This window comes from Rattus norvegicus, chromosome 15 (genome assembly GCF_021556685.1).
Source record: "Rattus norvegicus strain SHRSP/BbbUtx chromosome 15, alternate assembly SHRSP_T2T, whole genome shotgun sequence".
In the NCBI taxonomy this organism is placed as follows: domain Eukaryota; kingdom Metazoa; phylum Chordata; class Mammalia; order Rodentia; family Muridae; genus Rattus; species Rattus norvegicus.
Genome location: NC_141548.1, coordinates 103,098,746 through 103,125,326, shown reverse-complemented (window position 1 = coordinate 103,125,326; position 26,581 = coordinate 103,098,746). Strand labels below are relative to the sequence as shown.

General features: G+C 44.8%; 1 protein-coding gene across 12 annotated transcripts in view; it reads right to left on the bottom strand.

Moving 5' to 3' along the window:
• Window positions 1-26,581, bottom strand: part of Mbnl2 (muscleblind-like splicing regulator 2) — a 160,024-nt gene that overhangs the window by 33,997 nt on the left and 99,446 nt on the right. For 6 of the 12 annotated variants that reach the window (NM_001415043.1, NM_001111064.2, NM_001415044.1 and 3 more), the window contains 5 exon segments: window positions 779-932; window positions 1,592-1,645; window positions 8,020-8,283; window positions 11,459-11,659; window positions 21,952-22,116. In NM_001415043.1, the coding sequence (NP_001401972.1) occupies window positions 779-932; window positions 1,592-1,645; window positions 8,020-8,283; window positions 11,459-11,659; window positions 21,952-22,116 (838 nt within the window). 12 annotated transcript variants of the gene reach the window in all.

Genomic DNA, 26,581 nt, shown 5'->3' with positions numbered 1-26,581 from the left:
TGGAGGTGGTATAATGTTATGTAAATGGAACCAGGCACTGGAACAGCAGCCTGGTGTTTGTGTCAGCTCTGCCACCTTGGAAAGTCACTTCTCATTATTGTGGGGGGGCCTCAGTTTTCTCATTTGTAAAACAGTCCACTGGATGAGGAATTCATGAAGACCCTTTTGCCCATGAGACCCTGAGGTTATCAGATGGTCTCTAGCGAGTGGTGGGCTGAGGGATGCTAGCCCCTCCTCTTGTCACTCATTGGCTTAGAAATGGAGGGCAAGCACCCCAGATAAGTTGTGAACTTGGTGAGAGTGGAGAAGGATGGAGAGAGAGAGAATGGATATAAAGATACGAGATTGCTTTCATTTGAGTAGCCTTAGCCTTTTTAGTGCTCTGAATAGAAGCAGGAAGAAAACGGTTAGTATTTACTGGAATTTATGTTTTTAGGTCATTGAGTGTTAAGGACAAATTTCAATTATCTCATATAAAGAAAAATCTTGCTTACATAAACTGCTTTACCGGGCTTGCATAAATAGAAGAGACCCAAAGCTTTAACCTGCTCCCTGTCTCTCAAGCTAAATCCCACCAAACACTTGGCTCTAGAATGCTAACTGCCTTTAGCTCTCAAAGCCAGGTCAACAGGCCTAGGTAGCCATGGCTGTGGTGGGCCACCCTGTATTTGCACCTTCTAAATGCAAACTAGATGCCACCAAACAGCTTAAAGAAATGAGAAGAAAGCACATGACCAGAAGGACACAGGACACAGACGTGGAGAGTAAGGGCACGTACCTGTGGGAATGAACGCCGTGTGTTGCTGCAACTGCGCACTGGTCAAAGCCTGCTGGTAGTGCAAGACGCTGGGGTTGAAGACCGTGCTGGCTCCGTTGCTTTTTTCAAGTGCTTGTCTCTTTGGTAAAGGGTGAAGAGCACCGGGAGGGAAGGCCTGCAAGGGAAGAATTCGATAAGATGTGTCCAACTTAACGCAAGGGTGGGTTCCAGGTCCACAGAGATCACCAAGTGCAACATTCTTTCTTTCTTTCCTTTCTCTCTTTAAAAAAACGACAGCTAAGGAGATGCCTCTGCCATGCACCTTAATTTAAACAGCGGCAATGTTGAATGAGTGAGAGTTTGTTATTGAGAGCGGAAGCATGAATTCTGTAACCCAAAAAACAGTAGCATCTCAACTAAGGAAAAGAAAAGCTATCAAGCAACAATGGAAAAAAATGGCTTCAGCTTTTTTTTTTTAAACGGGTTAAACTACACTAAGGGGGAAAAAGGAACATTTGTGTTATTATTAATATCTATTCTTTAACTGAATGGCAGTTTCTTGAATTTAAAGGTTAATAAGAATTACAATGAGCATTTCTCTGAGCCACATAATTTAAATTTGCTTCACTCCTTTTGGAAAAGGTATTAAAATTTTGTTAGATTTAATATTTATTTCCCAGATTACGTATGCAAATGAGATGACTAAACACCTTATTGAAATCCTCCACTTTAAAATTAATAATAATGATTGGCTGCAACCAGTATTTTACATACAAATCTCAGCTGGTTCTCTGAAAAGCTACATGCAAAGCGAAAGGTGAAAGGTCAAAGTACCAGGTCTACAGTTGCTTCGAGAGGTCGCTTCAGTGCTTTGGCAGTCGACTGAGTCTTTTAATAACAGGCAGCGAGCACATGATGGCAGTGGGCCAATGGGATTCAAGCGAATTAACATACAGGTAAACAGCAAGCAGAGGTGCATCATGGGAACGGCATTGCATTGTGGATAGGTGAGAAGGAAAAAAATATTCTGAATGCAATATACAACGTACAAAACACTAGGCATGCACAACAACAAAAATGTTCTCTAAAGAAATGAATATTACACCTTAAATTAGTATCGAAGCAAAAAATGCATCTACTGTACCTTAGTTAAAAGCATATAAGAGAGTAAAATATAGATGTTTGAAATTCAGGAAAGTTAATTAAAACAGCAGCTTGCATACACACCATAAGCACTTTTTTTTTTTTTATTGCTTCAGGGGGCGGGGAGGGGGGATGCAAAACTTTTAAGGACCGTAGGGCAGAAGAACATCTGATAAGTTAGTTCCGATATAACATAATCAAGTTATATAAAGAAATCAAGTGCATCCCAATTGAAAAAAAATCTTCATTTAGCTATGCTTTGATTCAGATGAACCTAACAAAATGAAGTGGCAAACTGAGCCAAAAAAATTCAGGCAAAAAATATTCAAACACAAGGTTATTTACGCAAAAAAACTGTTTGGGTTTGGGTCGTTATTTTTTGGCTGAATCACACGGGAAATTGCCTCAGTTCCTGTCTTCATTCTGCTAGGGTGGGTCTCAGCATGTGGGTGAAGGTCCCAGACCTCAGACAATTAATTTGAATTTAAACAGGAACTTTCCCAACCGTTCACTTTTACTCTGCTTCATTTCTAAATAACTAACTTATCATCCGTTCTGTTTCTGCTACATTTGAAATGATAATTTATTTCAAACAACTTACCGGATTATTCTAAGAAAATACCCTTTAAAAAGGCATTTCACATCCTTGGGTATTAAAATGATTTCTCTTTAGCAATACTATCTGTACTTTTAGCTACGATCAGGGGTTATCAGGTTGGTGACAAGTGGGGCTTTCACTAGAACAAGCAGCTAAAATAGCAGGGACTGAATGGCCTTCAGACAAGCAGAACGCTGCCTTCAGACAAGCGGAACGCTGCCTTCAGCTTACAACCGTACTTCTGGGAAGATAGCTTCATTTAAACAACCAAGGTAGTATTGGATATGGATTTAGACCTCAATGGAAAAAACAAAAACAAAAACCAAAAAACAAAAAAACCTCTTCTTTCTGGCTGTTAAAAAGTGGGGAGAGTCTATGCTTGGATCCTGTGAGAATACAGAAGCCCAGGAAGCAGCTTCAGTGCAAACGGGAACAATGACCATCCCCCTTTATGGTTAGCACAATAGGTAAATCCCCAAGGTTTGTCTGATAAAATTCAGTCTGAAGTTCTGTGGGAGAATGATGCTGTTGGAATCGAAAGGAGATGGTGCTTTGCCCTCAAGGTGGGAACAATTAATGCCATTCTCCTTGGCTCAGCATCCCATGATTCCGGATTTTAAAAAGGTGAGAGAAGATAGCTTGGGAGCGATGGAACTTTGAGAAAGAGACTAGAAGTAAGGTGAAAGGAACTGCAGGCAGAGAATCCCCAACAGGGAATAGAATGCTCTAGAAGGCAGCTTGGATAAAGGTCATCGAATGATAGATTGAGCAAAGAAAACGGAATATTGAAAACAAAAACAGCCCCAAACTCTTTTGTTTTTGAGACAAAGTCTCACTTTTTAGTCCAGACTGGCCTTGAACTCACAGCAATTCTCCTGCACCAGCCCTCCAGAATGCTAGGATTACAAGCATGAGCCACAGTGCCAAGCAACTCCTGGATATTATTAAATGTAAGTTCAATAAACTTCCATGATTCCACTTAAATCTTTCCTCCCTGTACAGCTTCACAGTGTTAACTGATGCAGGGTCTGCTTTACTGTGTGTGTGTGTGTGTGTGTGTGTGTGTGTGTGTGTGTGTGTGCGCACAGCTACACATAGGCAAGGTGGCAGGTATGTGGCCGATAGAGGATGACTAGGGGAGACAGTCAGCCTTGCAAGCTGTGGGTCCCAGGGATTGACCTGGGGTCATCAGGAGTAAATGGCTGATCACTGGGCCTTCCCGTTGGCCCTCACAGGCTTGTGTTTTTTGAGCCCCAGCTAGTCGTGGTTCACTGAAGAGGGCTCCACGGCTGCTCTCGCAGAGTACCCAGAATGCTCATCAGGTGGCAGAGTTCAAAGTCTGTCCTTAACTTTCGGTCTCAAGTCTCCCACTTTTCCAGCCCTTGGGATTTTGGAAACGAATTTCCTGATGGGTGGGTCTTTTCTGACTTGCCTTCTGGAAGAGTCTCAAAGGCTGGTACACGGGAGGGAACACAGCTTTGATACAACAGAGCATCCTTCAGTGAGTTCTCCAGGCAGGGTAAGTAATGCTAAGAATCCCTTTTTACGGCTGTCATATGGATGCCTAATGGTCTGGGTTTTCTTTTAGGTTGTCAAAACCTAATTTTTACACTTTAGAGTGACTCAGGAAGCTAAGGTAAAGTGAGAACAGCGACATTTCTCCCTTTCCCACTGCACGGTATATTTCTATCATTAGATGCAGTTTTCTTCTAAGATGCATTGAGGTTTTCAAGTATGAAGGGTTTCATACATAATACATGTATGTATTTAATACATATACATACATATTAAGCATTTTAATTACATCCGGCACACACAGAGACTATTTTAAAGAAGTCTGTATAGGTGTCACCACAGGCTTGCTGGCACACAGCTACCGCCACAGGTGAGAATGTCTGCACTGAATGTTCACCCACAGAGAGCGACCAAACCTGAGCAGCCCCGTGTGTGGTGTGTGTGTGTGTGTGTGTGTGTGTGTGTGTGTGTGTGTGTGTGTGTTTGTGTTTTGTGTGTGTGTGTTAGGAGTCTGTTTGGCAATTTAACCGTAGCTCCACTGCATGCCAGATACTTGGTCTTGTTTCTTGCTGGTCTTTTCTCCTTCACTGGTCCTCTGAGGCCTCGGTCTGAGTGGATGGACAGAAGTGACTCTACGAGAGGCTGAGATCTCTTTTTCACAGTCAAGGCACCGTCACACTGCAGGTCAAGGTGAGAACAACCATCCAGGCCAGCATCAGAGGCGAGGACGGAGAGGTCAGGGGAGCCAGGGGAAACAATCAGAAGTGCTGGTTTACGGTCATAAAGGGAGGCAGGCAGAAGCGTGCGCTCGGAGTTCCGGTGAGTGCTTTCCGGAACAATGGACACTTCTGTGGCAGACAGCAGCCAGTCCCATTTCCTTTCACAAACCAGTTCCATCTTGGTTTATGTGAACAGAGAGTGCACGTGAAGATCAAACGCCCTTTGTGTTAAAGCCAACGAAGGGCGCAGCTCCGAGGCACTCATTCTCACCTCTGAAAACTTCTCCTGAGAGATGCTCGTATTTTAAGAGGTGTTATGAGAGAATAAGGCTCAAATGGAGACAAATGCTTCTTCTTTTCAAGAGTCGGAGCTTTAAATTCTTTCTTAATGCCTGACTGTCTAAAGTAAGGTGGGAAGTCCCTGGACAATAACAAGAACCTACATCATAGAAGTGTGCTGTCCTTGGCTAAGGAAGTCAGATGAGCAGATGTTAACATTTTCAGCTGCACCCAGTTCTCCATCCGTCCCTCTAAATAAGGAAATAGGATAATAGTCTTTCTGCTGGTGTTCTGTGTAATCTTGACTGTAAGATTCATCAAACTGTACCTAGGCTGGTTTTCAAATGAGCCCCTCCCATTAACTAGAAAGACATGACAGGTTCAGCAATCTTCCCATCACTGTCACAAAGGTGCTGGCATTGTTCTGAAACTACATCGATTTCCGTCGCCTCCGAAATCCCGTGACTGCTCAGCACTCCAAATTTGGGCACAGTGTAACAATCCAAGAAACTATGGTAACTGACTCTCGCAGCACCACTGCAGTAACCCCCCTGCATTCTGATGAGCTTACGTGAGAATGTGGAGGAGGGCCTGTGGCAGAGCTCGCTCGCTGCAGCCTCATACTGTGAGGCTTTGGGTAAACGGACACTTCTGCTCAGGTCTCTACCACCCCGAGTTGCCTACCATGGACATAGATTCTGCACACTGCCCCGTCAGGACTGGATTTGGTATTGATTGTGTGCATTGGAACTCCGACTTCTAGCACGTATAACCACAGCATGACAAAGTCAGGGCTGAGCACGACAGTCGCCGTGACTACCGTGATTTTAATCTCCACAGATATTTGAGTGAGAGGGACAAATGTTTCCTTACTCATCTCCAGAGCTAATCACGTCTCAGGCTGAAAGACGGCCGCTGTGACCCAGGGTAATCGGTTCCTATCACTTTGACCGTCCAGATATAGCCATGAAGGTGACAACTGGCAATGATTTTCCCTCTTAATTAGAGCCTTTGTTGAAAACATTGTTTTCTCTCTCATCAGGTGTAAGAATGTGTCCCTACAGATCACTGTGCCATGGGGAGAGGTTGGCCTATGAGAGTAGAAATGACGTGCCAAGGGGGATGGAAGGGAGAAAGGGGAGACAGGCCTGGTAACAGTCCCCAACAGGTCCCAAGCCCTGTCTTTCTCTCTTTCTTGAAAGTGTTATGATACACAAAAGTCAACTTGGCCAGTTAAGCTATCGTCTCAATAGCAGAGTCCTGGTTAGGTCAGGAAGTGCCCTAAGTTCCTAGTGTGGCTTATAAAATGAATTTGGCTCCATGTGTACAGGAATGGAGAGGCTCAGTGTACTGCCTGAAAACTTAGAAAGGACCCAAGACACTAGAGAGATACAGTCTGAACCACGTGCGGTGCCCATGGAGAACAGAAGAGGGCTCTGGGTGCCCGAGTACCAGAATTAGAGATGGTTGTGAATCACATGGGTGCTAGGAATAGAACTTGGGTCCTCTGGAAGAGCAGCCAGTGGTCTTAACCACTGAGCCATTTCTCCAGCACCTAGACTATGCTTTTAGGTCCCTTCCATCTCTGAAGTCCTGTCTCCGGAGGATTGGCCTCGGTGTCCTTCCTTCTCCCCTGAGCCCACCACACTGTGTCCGTGCTGACAAGCACAGTTGTTTACTCTTGGAGGGCAAAGCAACCAGCCTCATCCATTCACTCCACCCAGCGGGTGCTTGAGGGCTGGCAGGCCCTAAATGGGTTCTGTGAGTGGATGTGATGTGCCCACTGTACATTTAAAGACTTCTGATGAGCGGGATGTCTTGCTTTAAAGTAAACTCATTAGAAATGTCTGCAGCCTAGCGCCCTGGCTCTCAGCTGTTTGCTGTGCACTCGGGTTGCCCTGAAGATTCAGAGGGCCTGGGCCTGGTGCACTTCGCCGAGCTGCTTTGGGGTTAGGCATCGATGGTAGATCCTTCCCAAACCATTCAGTTGATTCCTAAATGTAGCCAAACTTGAGGGGCAGTTTGGATACGTGATTCTCAAACGTCAACGTGCATGCCAAACACCTATGAGGTTTCAAATGTTATGTGTATGTGTGTGTCTGTGTCTGCATTTGCTAAGAGTCGGATCCCCCTGGAGCTGGAGTACAGCTATTGTGAGCACCTGATATGGGTGGTGATGGATGCCAACTGCAGTCCTCCCAAAGACTGTCCACACTTAACCACTGAGCTATCGTTCCAGTCCCTAACAGGGTATTTATTTTTTAAAAATTAAACTTCTGATCCTGAGACTCTGGGTGAGCCTTAAGATTCAGGAGTCCTCATAGGCTCCTAGGAGGTCAAAATGACAATGATTCCTGTGGCCAAGGGGCAGCTGGAGGCTGTGAGATTCTGGAGCAGAATTGGTTCCCGAGGGACAGTGAGGAGAATTAAAGGGCTAGCTAGCCTGGGCTATATGTCTTTTAGTTCATTTTTTTTTTAGCGCCAGCTAGCCCAATTCCATTTTCATCCTTTACTGAGTTGCTGCTGTGCTTGAAATCTCTGGAGCTGTTGGCAGGCAGCACAGTCAGGGGGCAGTGGGAGGAGAAGCTACCAAATGACAGGGTCACTAGTTGCTGTGCATTTCTGAGGGTCACCCCTGGGACTGACTTCAGCAGTAGGCTGTATCACTTGCTTTGTCCGCTCTCCTGAGTTCCTGCCAGTCTTCGGGTTCACTTCAAGGCCCAGGATGCCAGTAATGATTGGGGAGGCTCAGAGGCCAGATTGCAGAGGGGACAGAGTTCCCACATCCTGGGTTCCCTGCACCTTGGGGATTTAGTTATTGTGAAGGGAAGGAAGGGCAAAACAGAACAAAACAAGAAGGGGTGGGGGATGACAACAGAGCTTAGGCAGCGGAGCAGCGGGAATGGCAGCCTTGTCTCCCAGCTGTCCGAGGCACAGCTCCTTCCCACCCGCAAGCACCACCCGCGGCCTGGGAGGCGCAGCGGTGCGGGCAGGGCCGGCGCACTTACCATGACTGTGGCCGCGGCCGCGGCTGCCTGGGCGGCCACCGCGGCCTGGTTGGCTTGGTGCTGCGCAGCTTTGATTTTGGCCTGCAAGTGTGCAGGAGGGTGAAAATATTTGCATTTCTCCCTCATGCAACGCCCCTTTATGTAATCCATACAAACGGTTACGGTGTTGTCGTTTGTGTCGATCATGGTGCTGTCTGCCGGGTGTGCAAAGCGGCAGTCTGTCTCTCCCCGGGCACAGTTTCCTCGCTGGAACTCCCTGCATACCTGAGACAACAGGAAAGAGCAGAGAGCTGCAGAAGAAAGCCTGTGGCCACCGCACCAACGAGGGGGAGGTGGGCAGAGGACCAGGAGAGGCAGGAGGGGGAGAGAAGGAGGAGGAGGGAGAGGAGGATCAGGAGGACTGGGGGGCAGGAGGAGGAGGGGGAAGAGGAGAAGGAGGAAGAGGAGAAGGATCAGAAGGAGGAGGAGGATAAGGAGACTTCCCTTCATGGTGTCTTTAGGTTCCAAAGGTAAAACTGTTATGATCTAGAACCCAAGTTACTGGAATTGCTAAAGAATTAATTTGGGTTTTGTCCCCCCCCCCCTTTCTAGGGTAAATATTGAAATGGAGAAATTATTCTGAAACTTGTTCTTTTCCTAAAAGGGCAAAGAAAAAAATAACTGAACAAAGCTACCACTGTTTCTTCAAGGTATAGCATACTTGTTTCCATTACTACTTACGCTTTTGAATGCAACAGTTTTACAACAGGTGCATATATGTACCTATCAAGTAGCACACACATCTGTGTGTGTGTGTGTGCGCGCGAGCGCGTGCGCATGTCTGTCTATCAATCAATCAATGAAGCAATCATCTACTTACTGTCATCCTACCCTCCTTTTTACTATGCTTATGTGGCCACAGTGATGTAATTCACACACACTTTCTTTTTATTTACTTTTCATTCTCTCCCCTCCCCTTCTTCCCCCTTTCTTCCCTTCAGGTTCTCTCTAGTCCCTCTATCTACCTACATCTTACAAGCGCTCTCCCCCCTCCTCAGACAGTACCTCTGGGGAGCTCTATGTTCCTGGTACAGAAGGATGGTTAGCCTGTACACCAAGCTACCACAGTGTATAGACAGTTCTGAGGAAATGCCCATCTGTTCACCTCCCTGAGGATGGGGGCAAAGCTCCTGACTGTGGAGATTCCTGCGCCCACCCCCTACAAAGGTATCACAGGTAAAACCACCATCTCAGGACATCACTAAGCGCTTGTGACATCAGAACTTTCCTTTTAAACTCACTGTAGTATTTTTGATCGCTCGCAAAGAAGAAGAAGAAAGGTAAAAAAGACAGGAATGGAGAGAAATGCAGCAAGAGAAAAAAGAAAACAAAGAACAGAGAAGTTAAAAAACGTTGAGGTCAAACAACTGAACTTCTCTATCCTCTGAAACCTATAGTGAGCCAGGATTTTACTACACAGATGCATTCTGTAGACATCAAGAGTACTCTTCATTCTAGACCTTATGAAGTAAGAAAAGCCAACTTATATTACTTATGTAATTCATCCCTGCTATAAATATCAGCAGGAAGGAGCTCAAAGAATTGTGAAATTGCTTCTCCTGGGCTCCAGTCCCACAGCCAGTAAGTGTAAGCATTGGTTTTTTTCCTGGTCACCAGCGATGTTGCTGAAGGGACAGAGATAGGAAGCTCAAGTCTGTGAAAGCCAGTCATTTCCAAGAAAGTATTTCACTGACCTGTGGCCAAGCTAGGTTGACAGATGAGTATAGGTTGAATCTCAGAGTCGTCCCCAATTTCTTTCTGTCTGAGTACTGGCCAATGTCTCACCACCAGTCACAAACATTTCTAAACTAAAATCTACTCAGATAGTCACCTAGATTCTGGTTTTGCTCATTCTGTCTTTCAACAGAATCTCAGAGAGCCAAGGTTAGCTCTGGAGTCACCACGTAGCAGAGGCTGGCCTTGAACTGCCAATTCACAGGCCTCTTCTTCCCAGGAGCTGGATCACCACATCCAGGGTTATCAAAGCTCTGAGTCCTGACTATCTGACCCTGTCATGTATAGCTGGAGTTCACAGATGTTCTGTGTGCAGGGGATGTCCTTCCTGGTATGTACTGGACAGACTGATCTGTTAAGGTCATCTTCAAGTCACAGGTACCTTGTCTACCAATCCTGTAGAAAAGACCTTTAGTTCCCAACCTTTCTCATTGTATTTGGTTTTTGCTGTCATATCCTGAGCACCTAAGCTCCCTCAGCCCCAGCAGGAGGAGGCCAAAACTCTCAGGACAGATCTCAGTAGCCCTAGGCTAGCCTAAAGTCTCCCAAATATTAGTGACCAGTTTAAGTTCTCTCCATTGACAGATCCATATACTTTGGGTAAACTAAGTGAGAAGATGTAGTTCTGAAGATATTTGCAGTTTGGCATCCTAAATTCTAAAGCATTTGCCAGGGGCTAGGCAGTAAACATTTCTTGCCCCCAAGATACACTTGGTTAGTTTTTAAATGAATGCACACTAGAAGAAGATCCCTTAACAGGTCTGTATTCTAAGCTTACAGAAATTACCTAACAATTCTAATCAATAACGGAATGGAAGGAAGCCTTTCAGAAATCTATCAGAATCTTCCATAACCATATGGAATGCCCCACTATCGGGCACCGGGATAGTGAAGCAAGACCAAAAGGAAAACCCTTGGCCCTGATTAAAGAAAAATTTATTCAACCACGTCTGGGAGGATTTGCCTGATCCAAATGTAAAAGTGGATGTGTAAAAATACACGCACTGAATCCTTTTGAATATCAGAGGACATCCGGATTTACTTTAAAGGCAACATATCAATAACCACATTGACTCCTACTTACCAATAAAGCCTTTAAGACACAGGACAGCATCCACACCTCATTCATAGAACTGCCAGGGGCTCAAATCCTATTCACTTTGAGCGCCCCATCTTCCTGACCTGTTGGGGTTCTGACCATTTCCCGGACTTCCAGAGTCCACTAAACGCCATTGCTGCTGTGCACAGCACTTAAGACCAAGAGCCAGCTCTGTGGCTTACATCCTGGTGACGTCCATATTCTATCAGGGTCTCACTCTGTAGCCCACAGAGACCATGCACTGCTCTGTAGTCTGCTCTGGCCTTCAACTCCCTGGTCTTGTGGCTAGAGACACAAGCCACCATGCCTAGCTTAATATTTTATCCTTATACATAAAACCCAAGCAGCTGACTTTTGCTTATATTGTTCTTTGCCTCTGGGCTAATTTCCTTTATATGGGGCATTCATTTTACAGCACAGAATTACGAATACATGGGGTTGCAGCAGCGTGTGCTCGAACATGAGCTTTTCTGCAGGATGAAGTTATTTCACGAGCATTCATGCACTCTCATAGACACACACTTCTATCGTCTAATGCACCTCCAAACACAAACATAATTGAAATACCTCCAGTTTATCGGTCCTGAGAAGTTTCTGAGTTGCAGTTGAGCCCGGGACAGTGACCGGCGGACTTCCCGGAACAATGACAGGTGTGGTGGGTAGAACCTCTGTTGGGACTAACCCCACTCCAGGGGTGACAGGCGCTAAGTAAGGAGCAAAGCTAATGGCCGCATTTGTCCCTATGGTGGGACCTACAGGAAAAGTGGGCTGTCAAAGGAAAACAACACAGGAAAAACTCTCTTAGTATAAAACTTACCAGCTGAGTGTCATTTGAACAAGAATTCACACAGTCATTAGTAAACGCTACCTGAGAGAAATTAATCCACTGCCTAGAACACCCTTTGTGTCAGTTTTACAATTTAACTTTGAATTGCAAATTTCAAGTAAACACACCCTTTTTTCTTTTGTTCCTCAAAAGTTTAAAACATCAGAGATCCTCCCCTGCCCAGACCTTACAAACATATGGGAGAGCATCAGAGAAAGCCAATGCCCAGGAACGGGTTAAACAGATTCTTCCTGTGAAATGGTCTCAACAACTGAAAATACTAATTTCCACCCAAATTGCCTATCATTCCAAACTACTGAGTGCTCTAACCCAGAGGCAGGAAGACCCACAGAACATAGGCTGGTCACTCTATGCATTTTCCTATAGGTCTCTACAAGGCACATGGGTAAAACAACCCTTGATTAAAGCTGATATTCAATTTGGCCAAATTCACATGTTTTCAAGCAGTAGAGCTTCCTCAGGGTTTATTTTGTTCAGATATACCGACAATGTTTCAGTCTTTCATCACTATCATGTGCACCCCCAACTCATAGGAAGCTTTCATGTGGACCTACTATGTGCTGCTCTGCCCTATGTGTCAGTATATCCTTTCATTCTTGAAAAGTTGGATGGGAGAGCTTGCGATTTCAACTGATCAGTTTTGCCCATGACTGCATAAAATTCAGTTTTATTTCCTGAAATAAATCAGAAAAGCCACAACAAGCATGTCTGGACCCTAGTTAAATGAGTTTTCCATCACTACAGTCCTGCTAAAAATAATCATACCTTGGGTCGATAGAATAATTATTTTTAAGAGTTTCATCTAATCAATATCTAAATGAGACTGCCTTTCAGAAAAGATACTGACAAACCTTAGACGACAAACCTTGTTTCACATTTATTTATTTAAACAAAGTCTCAATAGACAGTCCAGGATAGACCGTAGTAGCTAGTTATACAGCTCATGCTGGCGCTAAATTCAGCAACCCTCCGGCCTCAGCCTTCCTTCGGAGTGCTGGGATTCTGGGAGTGCAGGTCCTGTATTTTTACCACTGTTAACATGGTTTCTAAAGATGTTTCCAAGAATAAACTGTACACTGAACATATCCTAACAGCTCGTATTTCTTCACTTGGTTTTCATTTATAGGGTTTTGTTTTTCTCTTTATTTGAAGGCTTGAACCTAAGTAAGGTCTCATACAAGACGGCAAGAGAGAGCTCTTCCACTGAGTTCTGTCCCCAGATTTACACACAATCCTTAACCTATTTGTTTTCACGATGAGTTTTTAAATATGCCCAGTCACATCTTCATGTAACTTTCTAGCACTGAGCTATGCCACTGCCATGTGTCATAATATTTCTCTGTTTTTACATCGAGGGTGATGTTCGTGTTGTCTGTTTAGACTCCAGATGAGTTGTTTAACACAGGGAAGCTGACAGTCTGCATTAGTAATGGGCTTCCCTTTAGGACAACAGAGCAATGTCTCTTATGAATGACCACACTCGGAAGCAGCAAATCGTCCATAGTTTGTGCAGAGATTTCTAGAGAAGCTGCCAGATCTTCACAGACGTGGCCGAGAGCAGAAGGTGACTCCAGTGGACTTGGGGGAAAGCTGGATAGCCATGAGGACCCTCACGTCCTTATGGTTCAGAGATAATGTCTGCTTTGGGAGAAACTTGCACCACGAATGCCATGCACTGGAAAGGGATAGCGGCTTGATATGTTTTCTTCCCTGACTTTCTACAAATTTTTCCATGGATGTGATCTGTTACCCACTAGAGTCCTAATTATAGAAATCTGTGGCTTTTCAGTAACTGTCACTTTGGTAATTCAGTACTATTGAAAAAAAATCAAGTAACTCAATAGTATAAGGACCACGTTATGCTAGGATTAAAAATATCAACCTTGAAAGGCCCACACACATCAGTCTTTCAATGGACCCATTGTATCTGAACTGCCTTGGGTTGGGGTGGATTTTTAAAGTGGTAAATGCTGGTGCAATAAATAAGTCTTGTCAGGAACCTTGAAATTCTCATTTAAAAGACTTACTATGTGAGGAGTGTGTGACTAAATTTGGGGACCACTCATAAATGAGAAATAAAAATGGTGTTATATTTGTGCCACACGATTCAATTCAGAGAGGAATTAACAAAGCAAGTATTTAGAAAAGAGACCTTCCAAGCACTTCCTCAATTGGATTTTATGGATGTAAAGATTTCTTATTTTTGTAATTTACCTATTTATTTACTTACATACATGTGTGCACGTGCCTGTGCCTGTGTGTGCCATGTGTGTTTAAAGGTGCCCACTAGGCCAGCAAGGGAATCAGATCCCTTTGGAACTCCAGTACCCACAGTTGCAAGCTGCCCAACATGGATGCTAAGAAAGAAGCTTGGGTCCTTTGGGAAAGCGGCAAGAACTTTTAACTGCTGAACCATATCTCTAGTCCTCTCTTTCTTTCTTTCTTTCTTTTTTTTTTTTTTTTTTTTTTTTGCATGCAGATTCCCAACCCTCTCTTCCCACAGATGAACATGGTGGTGTCACATTGATCCTTGGCTATCTGTGAGGCCCTCAAGATGTATTTTCCAAAGTCCCTTTTGATACCAACAAATTTATTCCAACAAAAAGCTAGATCGGGCCTTCAAACCTAAGTTGGTGGTTCACCCTCTGTAAGGTCCTGAACTGTATTCAGTATGCATTATGAATGTCAGAATTCAGTACACATCATGAATGTCAGAACTGTATTCAGTATGCATCACGGATGTCAGCAGTAGCGTTTCACTAAGACACAGTGCCTTTTAAAACAACAACATAGACGTAGAGAGAACTATGTTAAACCTAGACCTTTCCCACTTAGTTATTTCCTGAAGAGGAAATTAAGTTCTTTGGATTTTAAGTTTTCTCAGCTGCAACAGACAAGAACAATCACCTGAAAGATAAGCTTAAACAAATGTCTCTTTGTCTTCTATTCCCCACTGTCCAAACTCCACCAGTAGCTGCCCTCACTAGCAGCATAAGTAGTCACCCCATTACAGTCTTCGCCTCAAGATGATGTTGGTCTAGCATGAGCACAATCGGCACAGCCATGCACGCAACAAATATAAAACATGGAATTTAACTGCAGAAAATATCCTGTCTGCAAAATGTATGCTGGAAGAATACTTCACGCCGTGGGAGACTCCGATGTTTAAAGTCCACTGGCCTCATGACGACAGACTCAGTTAGGCATTAGACGGTTATCTTTTTTACTCAGAGATTTTCACTGAAGTTGCCAAGTGAGAATGCTCTTAGGGTCATTTGCTGAGATGTGTGTTCTCTACTAGTAGTGTGACAGACCATAATAGGTTGCATCTGTGAATGATTCTCGCAAGTTCAAAGCATTGTCACACATGTCGTCTTTAGCCTTCCCAAACTAATCCACGAGAAGCAGGCATAGCAGGGGAATTGCAGCTTGCAGGCGAGAGCTGGTCAAAGGGCAGCTCCTGAAAGGGAAAATCAAAGCAAAGGCTCCTGGACTCCTGGCTCCCAGTGAGGGCTGCCAGACACTCTGGTGCTGTCTACAGATCGTGTCGGTCATTTCTTAGAACACAGGATGGAGGGAGGGCCTGGAAGCAGCACAGCTCATCCACATGTCTTTGGAGCATAGACGGAGAACACCATATGTCCTTCCACTGGCTCAGGTCTTCCTTCTATGGATGGGATATGTCAGCCTGCCCTGATCAGTTGTATCAGTTCTTGCTGCCTAGGAAGAGCAGCTCTGGATTAATCCTCATTTTAATCTGGAAGAGATCCTGGATTAATATGAGACGCCCGGGGTTACACTTCCATCAGCCACAGATCATGGTGTCTGAGATCAGTTTTCCATGGACATCTGAGACAAGAGGATCTCGGCCAGCTAAAGGACTCCACTCTTAAAGGCACACCAGCTCCAGCCTTGATGACAAGCTTCTAGTATTTGCACGGCGTTGCTACCAAGGGGTCTAAGACACTGTCCATTTGGTGTCTGTCAGCTCTCAGTGCTAAATCGCTGATGAAGAGGCCCAAGGGCAAGATCCACAGATTTCTTGAAGAAAATCCCTTCCGAAGGGCTGGTCTTCTTACCTCCTCCCCACCCTCCCTCCACACTCCTGCTTTCCTCCCCTTTATTTTCCCAGCACCAGAGTTCTGACGTACACAGCAGAGCTGGCAGAAAGCAGAATTCACAGGACTTTATGGGGCACAGTGACAGGGGGGACATTTAAGGTCCTTCCATAGGTACTGGGGGGTGAACAAAAGGGAACACCAAGAAAAAAGTGTGGGGGGGTTGGGGATTTAGCTCAGTGGTAGAGCGCTTGCCTAGGAAGCACAAGGCCCTGGGTTCGGTCCCCAGCTCCGAAAAAAAGAACCAAAAAAGAAAAAGAAAAAGAAAAAAGTGTGGGGAAAAGAAAGGTGATGTAGGAGCAAAGGGTGGAGAGGGAATCTGCCAAAACGAAATGCAAAGGAAACACTGCTTTCTAAGGTAAGAGTGAAACCAAGGAAAGTACAAGACCCTGTTTATGCTTTGAAAGACCCCGCCCCCATGTTCACACAGGAGACCCTGGAGTTCAGCCACAGAAGAAATTAAGATTTGGATGAGGGTGATCAGAAGTACAGAAGTGGGCAGTGTTGAAGGCAGACAGGGCGGGATCTTTGATGACCTGCATGACAAAGTGTCTCACTCTGCTTGGCTCTGCTTGGCACTGTTGGTTGATGGTTCCAGTACCGAGATGGGAATGTAGTGGATTCAAGACTTGGGTCTTGAATATTTTCTTGCAAGAGAATTTGAGCTGAGGTTAGACAAAGACTGTTCTATGAACCTGGAGAGATGTTTGCACTAGGAACAGGCATTTGGGTTCCTAGCCTGAGGAAAAAATGCATGGCTTTCGAAATGGATTGGGTTACCAGAAAGAGGGTAAATAGAAATATTCGCCTTGGAAACCAGAACATCAGAGTTGAGAAGCATGAACTCGGCGAAGGAAGACAAATGAGGCATCAGAGGAAGGGGAGTGTTCAACAGGAAGAGACTGTTCATTGGGCAGAGAGCTGCTAGGATGACCAACTCATGAACTTGGTCTGCGAGAGCACAGACCATAAACCAGGTGGTTTCTACAGACCTGAAGTTCATTTACACAGGTCTAGAGGCAGGGATAGTTAAAGTGACGGTTCCAGCATATTAAATATATAGGGAGGGAGGGTGCACCTGGTTCATATTACATTTTAAAGTCAATCAGTCAGTCAGTCTGTCTGTCTCACCCCCCCCTCACCCCTGTGTGTGCATGTATGGAGGTTAGAGGATACCTAAAGAGAGAAATTAGTTCTCTCCTTCCACCATATGGGTGGGGTGCTGGGAATCCAACATCAAAGTCAGGCCCAGCATGATGGCAAACACCTTCCCCACTGAGCCATCTGGCTGGCTGGTTGCCAGCTGAAAGATGGTTGCTTCTGGTGAATCTCTAATGCCATCCGTTAGGGCTCCACCTTCCTCTCTGGTGGTTGGCCTTAGTTGTCAGTTCTACTAAGTGATGTCAACGAGTAATGAAACACACTGAGAGTCTGTAGCATGTTTCCAGAAAGGGCTGTTATATGGAGCAGTGACTAGCCAGGGGTGAGGCACCTTCAGAGTGACACCCCCCCCCAAATGGGTGCTCCAGATAAAGAGAAGTCTGAATGAAGCAAAAGCTGGGCAGTGTGCGCCCCTGCAGCCCCTGCCTTTCTGGGGATGTGTAGCACCACTGATGTAATCCTCCATTTACATCAGACTCTGGGGTCTTTTAACTTCTGACGTGAGTTAATGCCCATGGTTTGAGGGCGATTTAGGCTTTCATTGCCAGAGAGGACCTGCTCACCCTCCTGGACTTGGTGGAGACATGGTTGCTGTTGGAGTACCAACCCTACTTTGGAAGCTAATCTAATGGGTCCCTCTGCTCCTCTAGAGAGCTTCGCCTAATACAACTTCCAAATCAGGTCATGCGGAAGGGGTGGGGCTTCAACATAGGGGGCTTGAGTAGTCCTGCATTCAGACCAACCAGAAGGGCAGAAGTGACCAATGGCTTGGAAATATAGAGAGTATTGTGGAGAAACTTCAGTGGTATGAATTGGGGGATGGGTGGAAGACAGGAAAAAAGAATCCTTATCACTTAAAAGAAACTGAAGTTGGCAGGAGGCAAAATGGAGTGATTCTTGCTTCTTCGGTCACCGATTTACTTGTTGCTGAGTTGACTGCAGCTGCTGTACCACACAACGACACTGATTTATCCTGTCATAATTCCGGAGGTGGGCTGGGCTGCAATCAAGGTACTGACGGGACTCTGGAGACTTTGGGGAGAATCCATTCCTTGTCTGTTTCATCTTCTGGTGGCTGCTGGGTCTTCTTGGCTTGTGATCACATCGAGTCTGGCTTTGTGGACATGTGGCCTTTCTGACCATGCTGACACTCCCTTTGCTCTTTGCCCTTTGCCAAACTCTTCTAAGGACACTCTGAGAGAATCTCGCTATCTAATCACAACTGCAAAGACCCCGTGTGTGTGTGTGTGTGTGTGTGTGTGTGTGTGTTCCTGTGTGTGTGTTGGTGAGTTGTATGTGTGGTGTATGTGTGGTGTGTGTGCGTGCTTGTATGTGCACATGTATATGTGTATGTGTGTGTGCACTTGTGTGTGCATGTGTGTGTATGTGTGTTTGTTTAAGCAACATGGACATGTACGGGAGGAAACAAGAACTCTGAGGACCATTATTCAGTGAACTGACTAGGACACAAATTGATTTCTAAAATTTTGAAGAAATTTGTTGGTAGAGCAGTTGAATATTAGAATCAGCACATTCTGCACTTATACATCTTGAGATTTAAAAACCAATTTATTTTTTGTAATATTTGAAATATTTAATTCATGAATGTATTAAATTTGTAAAAATGTATAAAAATACATAAAAATATAATGTTTAAATGGGCCATTCATTTTTCATAGAATGGTGGCTAACAACTTCTAACTAGTATTTGATGCAAAGACACAAGCATTACTTTCAAAAACAGTTCAACTAATATTTAATGACATGAATAGATTTTCCATATTGAAATGGACATAACCAAGTACCAGGGTCAATTTTTATTAGTTGCAAATAAACAGGAAGTGCCCAGTTTGAATGATGGAGATACATAACACCGTGTTGTCTTATCGACCAGGCTCATATTAAATTTATTGCCCTGGATGTTATTTAATATGCATAAGTACATTATTTTGACATTTAGGTAATTTAATAAAATAATGTATATGGGCACATCAAAACTGAATCATAAATTATGTATGTGTGCAGCTGTAGATAGAGCCTCTGAGATGCCTGGTGTCTGGATTAAACTGCACTTTGTGTCTGTCTGTCTGGGACATACTGTTGTCTGTCCATATGGGATGGCTTTTCCGGCCATGTGATGACTTCTTTGACACGCTCTTCACTTCAGGCAACCTTTTCTTGTGTAATATCCTCCTGCCTCTGTCTGCCTTACTCAGCCCCGTTCATGCGTCCATTTATCTGAAAAGCCTCCGTCTGTCATATCTTGGGCTCATCTGCATCTTTTCCCACCCTTGGAAAAGCTGGATCCTGAGTCAGTTTCTACCTGGAGGCTATCAGAACTGCTAAACTGTCTGGACTCTCTCCATCTTCCTGCCCATCCTCCCCTGCCCAACCCATCTCACGGAAACACAATAGAGAAAATGGAACTCACTAGTCTCTATCCCTTTTAATTTAGCTCTGCTCACTCACACAGACTTTTATTACAATGCAGACTGATTTTTATATAATAGCCTTTTGTGAAAATCTGCCCATTTGGCTTTTTTAGAAATTAGCTTGTTTTTGACAAATAATTCACATTGTAAATGAAACCCAGCAGAGTCAAATGCACATCTTTCTCCCCTCGGGCCTCAGTTCTAAAGCAATTTCTAGACCTTTAAGAGGTCGTCTCAAACACTGACATCAGGGAGAAGAGTCTTGCACAATACATATTCATACACTCGACTCCCTGGGGCATCGACTCTCTGGTTCTTGCTGCTACCACACCCTTTTCAGGCTTGGGAGAGACAGGAGATGAAGCGACCAGGCTATTTCCTGGTGTGCTGCTTGTTTGTGACATCCGTCCTTCCATAGCTGTCGCCCGCCTCCAGCTGGAGCACGCTGTGCAGAGCACCCAGGCTAATGATCTAGTTCAACTCATTAGCTATGTGATAGCAGAGAGCTCGTTTGTCTCCATGTTTCTCTTTCCTCTTTAAAATGATGCCAGCGAGCTATATAAAGTATCCACTATACTGCTACATACAGTATCCACTACACCACTACATACAGGATCCACTACACAGCTACATACAGTATCCACTACACCACTACATAAAGTATCCACTACACCGCTACATACAGTATCCACTACACCGCTACATACAGTATCCACTACACGGCTACATAAAGTATCCACTACACGGCTACATACAGTATCCACTACACGGCTACATACAGTATCCACTACACGGCTACATACAGTATCCACTACACGGCTACATACAGTATCCACTACACGGCTACATACAGTATCCACTACACGGCTACATAAAGTATCCACTACACGGCTACATACAGTATCCACTACACGGCTACATACAGTATCCACTACACGGCTACATACAGTATCCACTACACGGCTACATACAGTATCCACTACACGGTTACATACAGTATCCACTACACGGCTACATACAGGATCCACTACACAGCTACATACAGTATCCACTACACCACTACATAAAGTATCCACTACACCGCTACATACAGTATCCACTACACCGCTACATACAGTATCCACTACACGGCTACATAAAGTATCCACTACACGGCTACATACAGTATCCACTACACGGCTACATACAGTATCCACTACACGGCTACATACAGTATCCACTACACGGCTACATACAGTATCCACTACACGGCTACATACAGTATCCACTACACGGCTACATAAAGTATCCACTACACGGCTACATACAGTATCCACTACACGGCTACATACAGTATCCACTACACGGCTACATACAGTATCCACTACACGGCTACATACAGTATCCACTACACGGTTACATACAGTATCCACTACACGGCTACATACAGTATCCACTACACGGCTACATACAGTATCCACTACACCGCTACATAAAGTATCCACTACACGGCTACATACAGTATCCATGACACCGCTACATACAGGATCCACTACACGGTTACATATAGTATCCACTACACGGCTACATACAGTATCCACTACACGGTTACATATAGTATCCACTACACGGCTACATACAGTATCCACTACACGGCTACATACAGTATCCACTACACGGCTACATACAGTATCCACTACACGGCTACATACAGTATCCACTACACGGTTACATACAGTATCCACTACACGGCTACATACAGTATCCACTACACGGCTACATACAGTATCCACTACACCGCTACATAAAGTATCCACTACACGGCTACATACAGTATCCATGACACCGCTACATACAGGATCCACTACACGGTTACATATAGTATCCACTACACGGCTACATACAGTATCCACTACACGGTTACATATAGTATCCACTACACGGCTACATACAGTATCCACTACACGGCTACATACAGTATCCACTACACGGCTACATACAGTATCCACTACACGGCTACATACAGTATCCACTACACGGTTACATACAGTATCCACTACACCACTACATAAAGTATCCACTACACGGCTACATACAGTATCCACTACACCACTACATACAGGATCCACTACACGGCTACATACAGTATCCACTATACCGCTAAACTTATTTTAGGTGTTACAACCTCTCCGCCCATAAGCACTGCCAACTCTAAATAAAATGTGGACCGATTCCCACATGAAGATGGCTTAGACCACAGATAAGAAAGTGCTAGTGTGGTCTACACTTCCCAGATATGGGTTAGAGGTCGTCCTTGTCCTATCGGCACACATATACCTTTCCATTTAAATTAAGAGAAACAAGCCATGAAAAACACAGTTTTCAGCATCCACTGAGCTTCAGAGCTAACTGCTCTAATCGTAACCATGATGCTAGAGTAAGTGGAGGTCACTTTCGGTCACCATGGCTCTGCCGTACCAACCCTGCTGTCATCCAGCCCACCCTTAGAAGAGGCACACTCACCACAGGGTGGAGCGGTGTTCCTGGAAACATGAATTGCATCTGCTGGGCAAGCATCGCTGCTGCAGTTTTTTGCTGGATCAAATTGTTCCTCCCATTGATTTCTAGCTGAGTTTTTAGGTGTGTTGGAGGATGAAGATATTTGCAGTTCTCTCTTGAACAGCGGCCCTGCAAAACGGACAATCTGGGATTAGGATTGCACTAGGGAGTCAGCGACTACATTGTCAACAACATTACTTTCTTTCCTTAGGTTCCAAGGCAAGGGCAGTGTGTGTGTGTGTGTGTGTGTGTGTGTGTGTGTGTGTGTGTGTGTGTGTGTGCGCGCGCGCTCGCTTGCGCATGCACGTGTACAATGCATGTGTGTATGTGCATATATGCATGTGTGCATGTATGAATATGTGTATGTGCATATATGCATGCATATACATGTGTGCATACATGTATGCATGTGTGTGCATACATGCATGTACATACATTTATGTGTGGATGTATGTATATGTGCATGTGCACGTGTGTGTTAACAGAGAATGAGTCAACTATTACATGATTATCCAGGTCCCTCCCCTTGTCTTTCCCCTCCCTCTCTTCCATCTTTCTTCTGTTAAACCTAGACAACTCATTTCAAAGAGGTGACAGCTGTGAGCAAGGAGGAAGGCCTCCGAAATCAGAAGCACACGCTGCTCTTGATCCACCAGTCTTTCAATCTGCTGCACACTGCTTTGCACAGGCTTGGAATGAGGATGGGGGTAAGAGTTTTACATGTGTGATCCAGACTGGCCAAAGACAAAGTTTGCAGCTGTCGAGGATGGGCAATGGGGACAGAATCCCTGGAACTGCTTACTGATACCCACCCAACTGATCACTCCTGTGAGCTGGGTAAGCACCCGCACGTTGACACATATACAAAGCTGCCACACTGTCCCTCACCCTTCCCCATGACAGGAGACTCTGACGTAAAGTCATAGTTGACAGTAAGGTGTGCTCATGGCTGTGTTAGCCTCCAGATATGGAAACAGGTAACATGGGAAAAAAACATTAGGTGATGAGTGTGTACAAACAGACCTGAATAGTCACTACGTCTGGAACTGCAAAACTCCAAAGTTTGCAAAACTGCCAATCATGTGAGAATTACACTTATGTGCGAGTTATGCAATTTCCAGGGAAAGAAGAGCAAACTGTGGTAGTTGGTTGGAATATCAACATTCCCTAAGGAATTAGTCTATCAGCAACCTGGCAAAAAGAATATGGGTTTGTTTATCAGATTACTATTTTTAAAAAAGAAATTAAAGCAACCATGGTGGACTGGAGGAATGAGTTTGTTTATAGCTATTCTGATGTATAACATCTGGAGTTCTCTGTTTCTACTAATTCCAGCTGTACTTTTGGCATCTCCAGCTTCTCCTCTAGTGAGGATCTCCCAAGATCCAGGCTCAGTCCTGGTGGTCTGTGCCATCAAACCGTGCCATCCTGAAGCTCAAGCAACCGGCTGCCTCACTGTCTTGGAGTAGACATGGAGAGGAATTGACTTCTCAGGAATCCTTGGCCTCAGCAATATCAGTTTCTCAGTCTCGAGTTCTTGTTGTGGCTTTCCTAGTCAGCTTCTAGATGCAGACAGACATCCCAAGGCTCCGCCAACTGTGCAGATATCAGGGTAGCTGGAGATGCCACCACCCCTATCCCCTCTGATGCTCAGCAAATCTGGGTTTGATTGTTTTCGACTTCCATTCTGAATCTTAGCTCTCATCAGTGCTTTGAGACTTCCCAGAGTCCCTCAATTTCTATGAATTTATTTCAGTCATCTCTTACTTTACACCTCTGTTTTTTTCTCTCTTGACAATCTTCCCCCTACCCCCACCCCCAGCCTCCTGGTTTGTTAAAATTTAATCTCCAGGAGAGCATTCAGACTGGTCCAGCTTCTTCATCTCAGCATGTGGTCAGCCAGTGAGTCAGCTGCCTTGATGTCATATGTCCAGATGAATTCTGTCATCTGTGAAGGAAGGCAGTGACAGGATCTGAAACAGAGCTACATCCTATCAGCCTGGGTGTAGAGGGATTAAACAAAAAATTTCTTGTATAAAAACTAAGGTGGCTTCGGTGATCTCAGTTCCAAGTCCCCAGGCATATACACTGCACTGGGCACCTGACACCAAAGAAACAGTGCAGACCATGCACATGTGAATCTGTGCACACAACCTAGGGCCGGGAAAAGCAGGAGGGAAGACGAAACCAGCAAAATGTCTACCATGCAGCAGGATGGTAGATGGCTTGCGGTACAATTATCAATTTGAGCGCTAATTTTCTAATTCGATGTTTTGTTACTACTCATACAGATTTTTCAATTGGCTGGAAAATATGGTTTTCTAGTTAACACTGCTATTCCTTCTTACAACTGAAACCCTTGGAGAACTATATTAACCATTTTCCTAGTGACAGAATGTGGTTTATAACATTAGATTCATCATTTATCAAAGGACTCTCTCTTTTCAAGAGAATTAATTCAATTTCCTACTGTCCTCTCTTCCACACTCTGAGTGCAGAATATTATTGATCTTCAATGTGCCAGGCAATTTATACGTGGTTATCTCATTTTCTCCTTACAACAGCAGTGATGACTCCTTCCTTCAGAGAAGACGGGATCTGAGGAATGAGGTAACACTTCCCAGACCATCTATGCTAAGGAGTGAGCTGTATTGTACACCCATGTCTCTCGAGTCAGTTCTACCATTTCTCTGAGATATTTATTAGCAATGGTTAAAATCCAGGACAGATAGAAATCTAGTGCTGTCCTTCAGAGAACAACAGGTGCAGAACAAAAGTTGAATACACAGGCATACATACATGCAAGAATGTGGGGCAGAGAGACAGTTATTCGCTCAGTCTAGGCTGGCCAGTGCGCAGGGGTCAGTAAACTCACAGGTTCTGGGCTCATAATTTAGCTCAGCCCTTCCCCACATGTATCAATTGGATTGACTGATGATTTTTCTTAATTTATACAATGAAAACAATGACCATGTCCTTCTCTTAGCACTGTCCTGTGGCTATATAAATTAAGACACAGATAAAGTTCACAGAGCTGTCTGGTATACAGGAAGTTCTGAGAAATGTAATGAGTATTAGAAAAAAGCATGTGTATATGGTATTTTGTTTAGAGTAAGTGTTAAGATCACAGATTCAGTACCATTCTCATTAGCTCTTTGCTTCTACGTGGGATAAGCTTTCGAATCAAAACAAGATAAAAACTAATTAATTGTTATTATTTATATACCACGTCTGGAGTTCTTTTCAGTTCAATAGAATGTTTTTACAACTGTCCCTAGATAAGCAGTGTGGACCCTAGCTCAGTCTGGCATCAGGGTTTTGAGGAATGTTGTCTGTGGATATCTCAGACATTCTAATCCAAGCTCTGCGAGACTCCAGGAAACAGAATCTCAGTAAGAGACCCTATAGGATTCCAAAATCCTAAAGGAAAAGCTACTGTCAAAATACAATGAGCTGTCTGACACACTAAACAATTTGTAGAAGAATTCTTGCGAAGGCCCATGATTTCTCAGGACATGCGTCCTTGCACAAACAAACGGCTGGTTATCAAAGCAGGTTGTCATAACTGACTGAGACGGGCAGCACAAAGATCCAAAAGCATCTCAGTAGACCACCATGAAGCAAAGCCAAGGCATCACAGACAACGTCTGCTGAGGTTAGCCAAGAAACAGACACAAAAACGTCTATTTTTCCCGGTGGCTGCTGGGGGTTATTTATTGTTTTCCTTCTTTTCAATGTCTCCTCTCTTTTGCTTCTTGGTAGAGACGTCTCTCAGGGGCTGCAGGAAGCAAGGCCCAGCCCTGGGAAAGTGGTGGGGGAATGGCGCACACCACACACCACTGAGGGCTCTTGGAGCTGGAAGCTGGAGGCCAGGCTGAGGCCCGTGACGAGGGCTGGAACTAAGGACTGATTTGGAGCCAGTAACTCTTTCACTTCTTGTGAGGGGCCTGCCAGGTGCAGGGAGGGGAGACGGTGGTCAGGTTCCAGGCCAAGTCACGGATCCACTCAACTGATAATTACTACTAGATATTATGCCTAGTGCATGCCAAAGGTGAGCGAAAAACCACCACACACTGTCTCCCTTCATGAAGCCGGTGGGCTGGCGGTAAAGACGGTGCCGACCAAAATTTGTGTACTCCACATGATGAGACATGCTCTAGAGGCGATGCTGAGGAACAGTCAGTGAGAGGGCCAGAAATGACAAGTGCTCTCTGAACTGAGGACTGAAAGGCCAAAGTGTGTGTGCGCTTCGTGTGCTGTGGGAGCCGCACATGGATGTTGACTGTAGGGTCAGTGCACACGGTATGCGGTTCTATGTGTGGCGTTTGGGATGCCCACGTGTATTGAGTATGTGTGTGCTGTGTTGCTCCGTGTGTTGGGGGAGGAATAAGATATTAGGACACCAGAGGAAGAAGCAGGTCCCATCTGAGAACTCGCACGCGGCTTCCCAAGCTGGAGCTCAGCGTGAGTGTGAGTTGGGGAGGTGAAGGAAGACGAAGCCGGAAGCAGTGGGCAGAAGGCAGATGTGGATGGAGGACATGGAGACTGCAGTTAGAGGACCCAGCCTTCACCGTCACTGAAGGTCTTTAAGCAA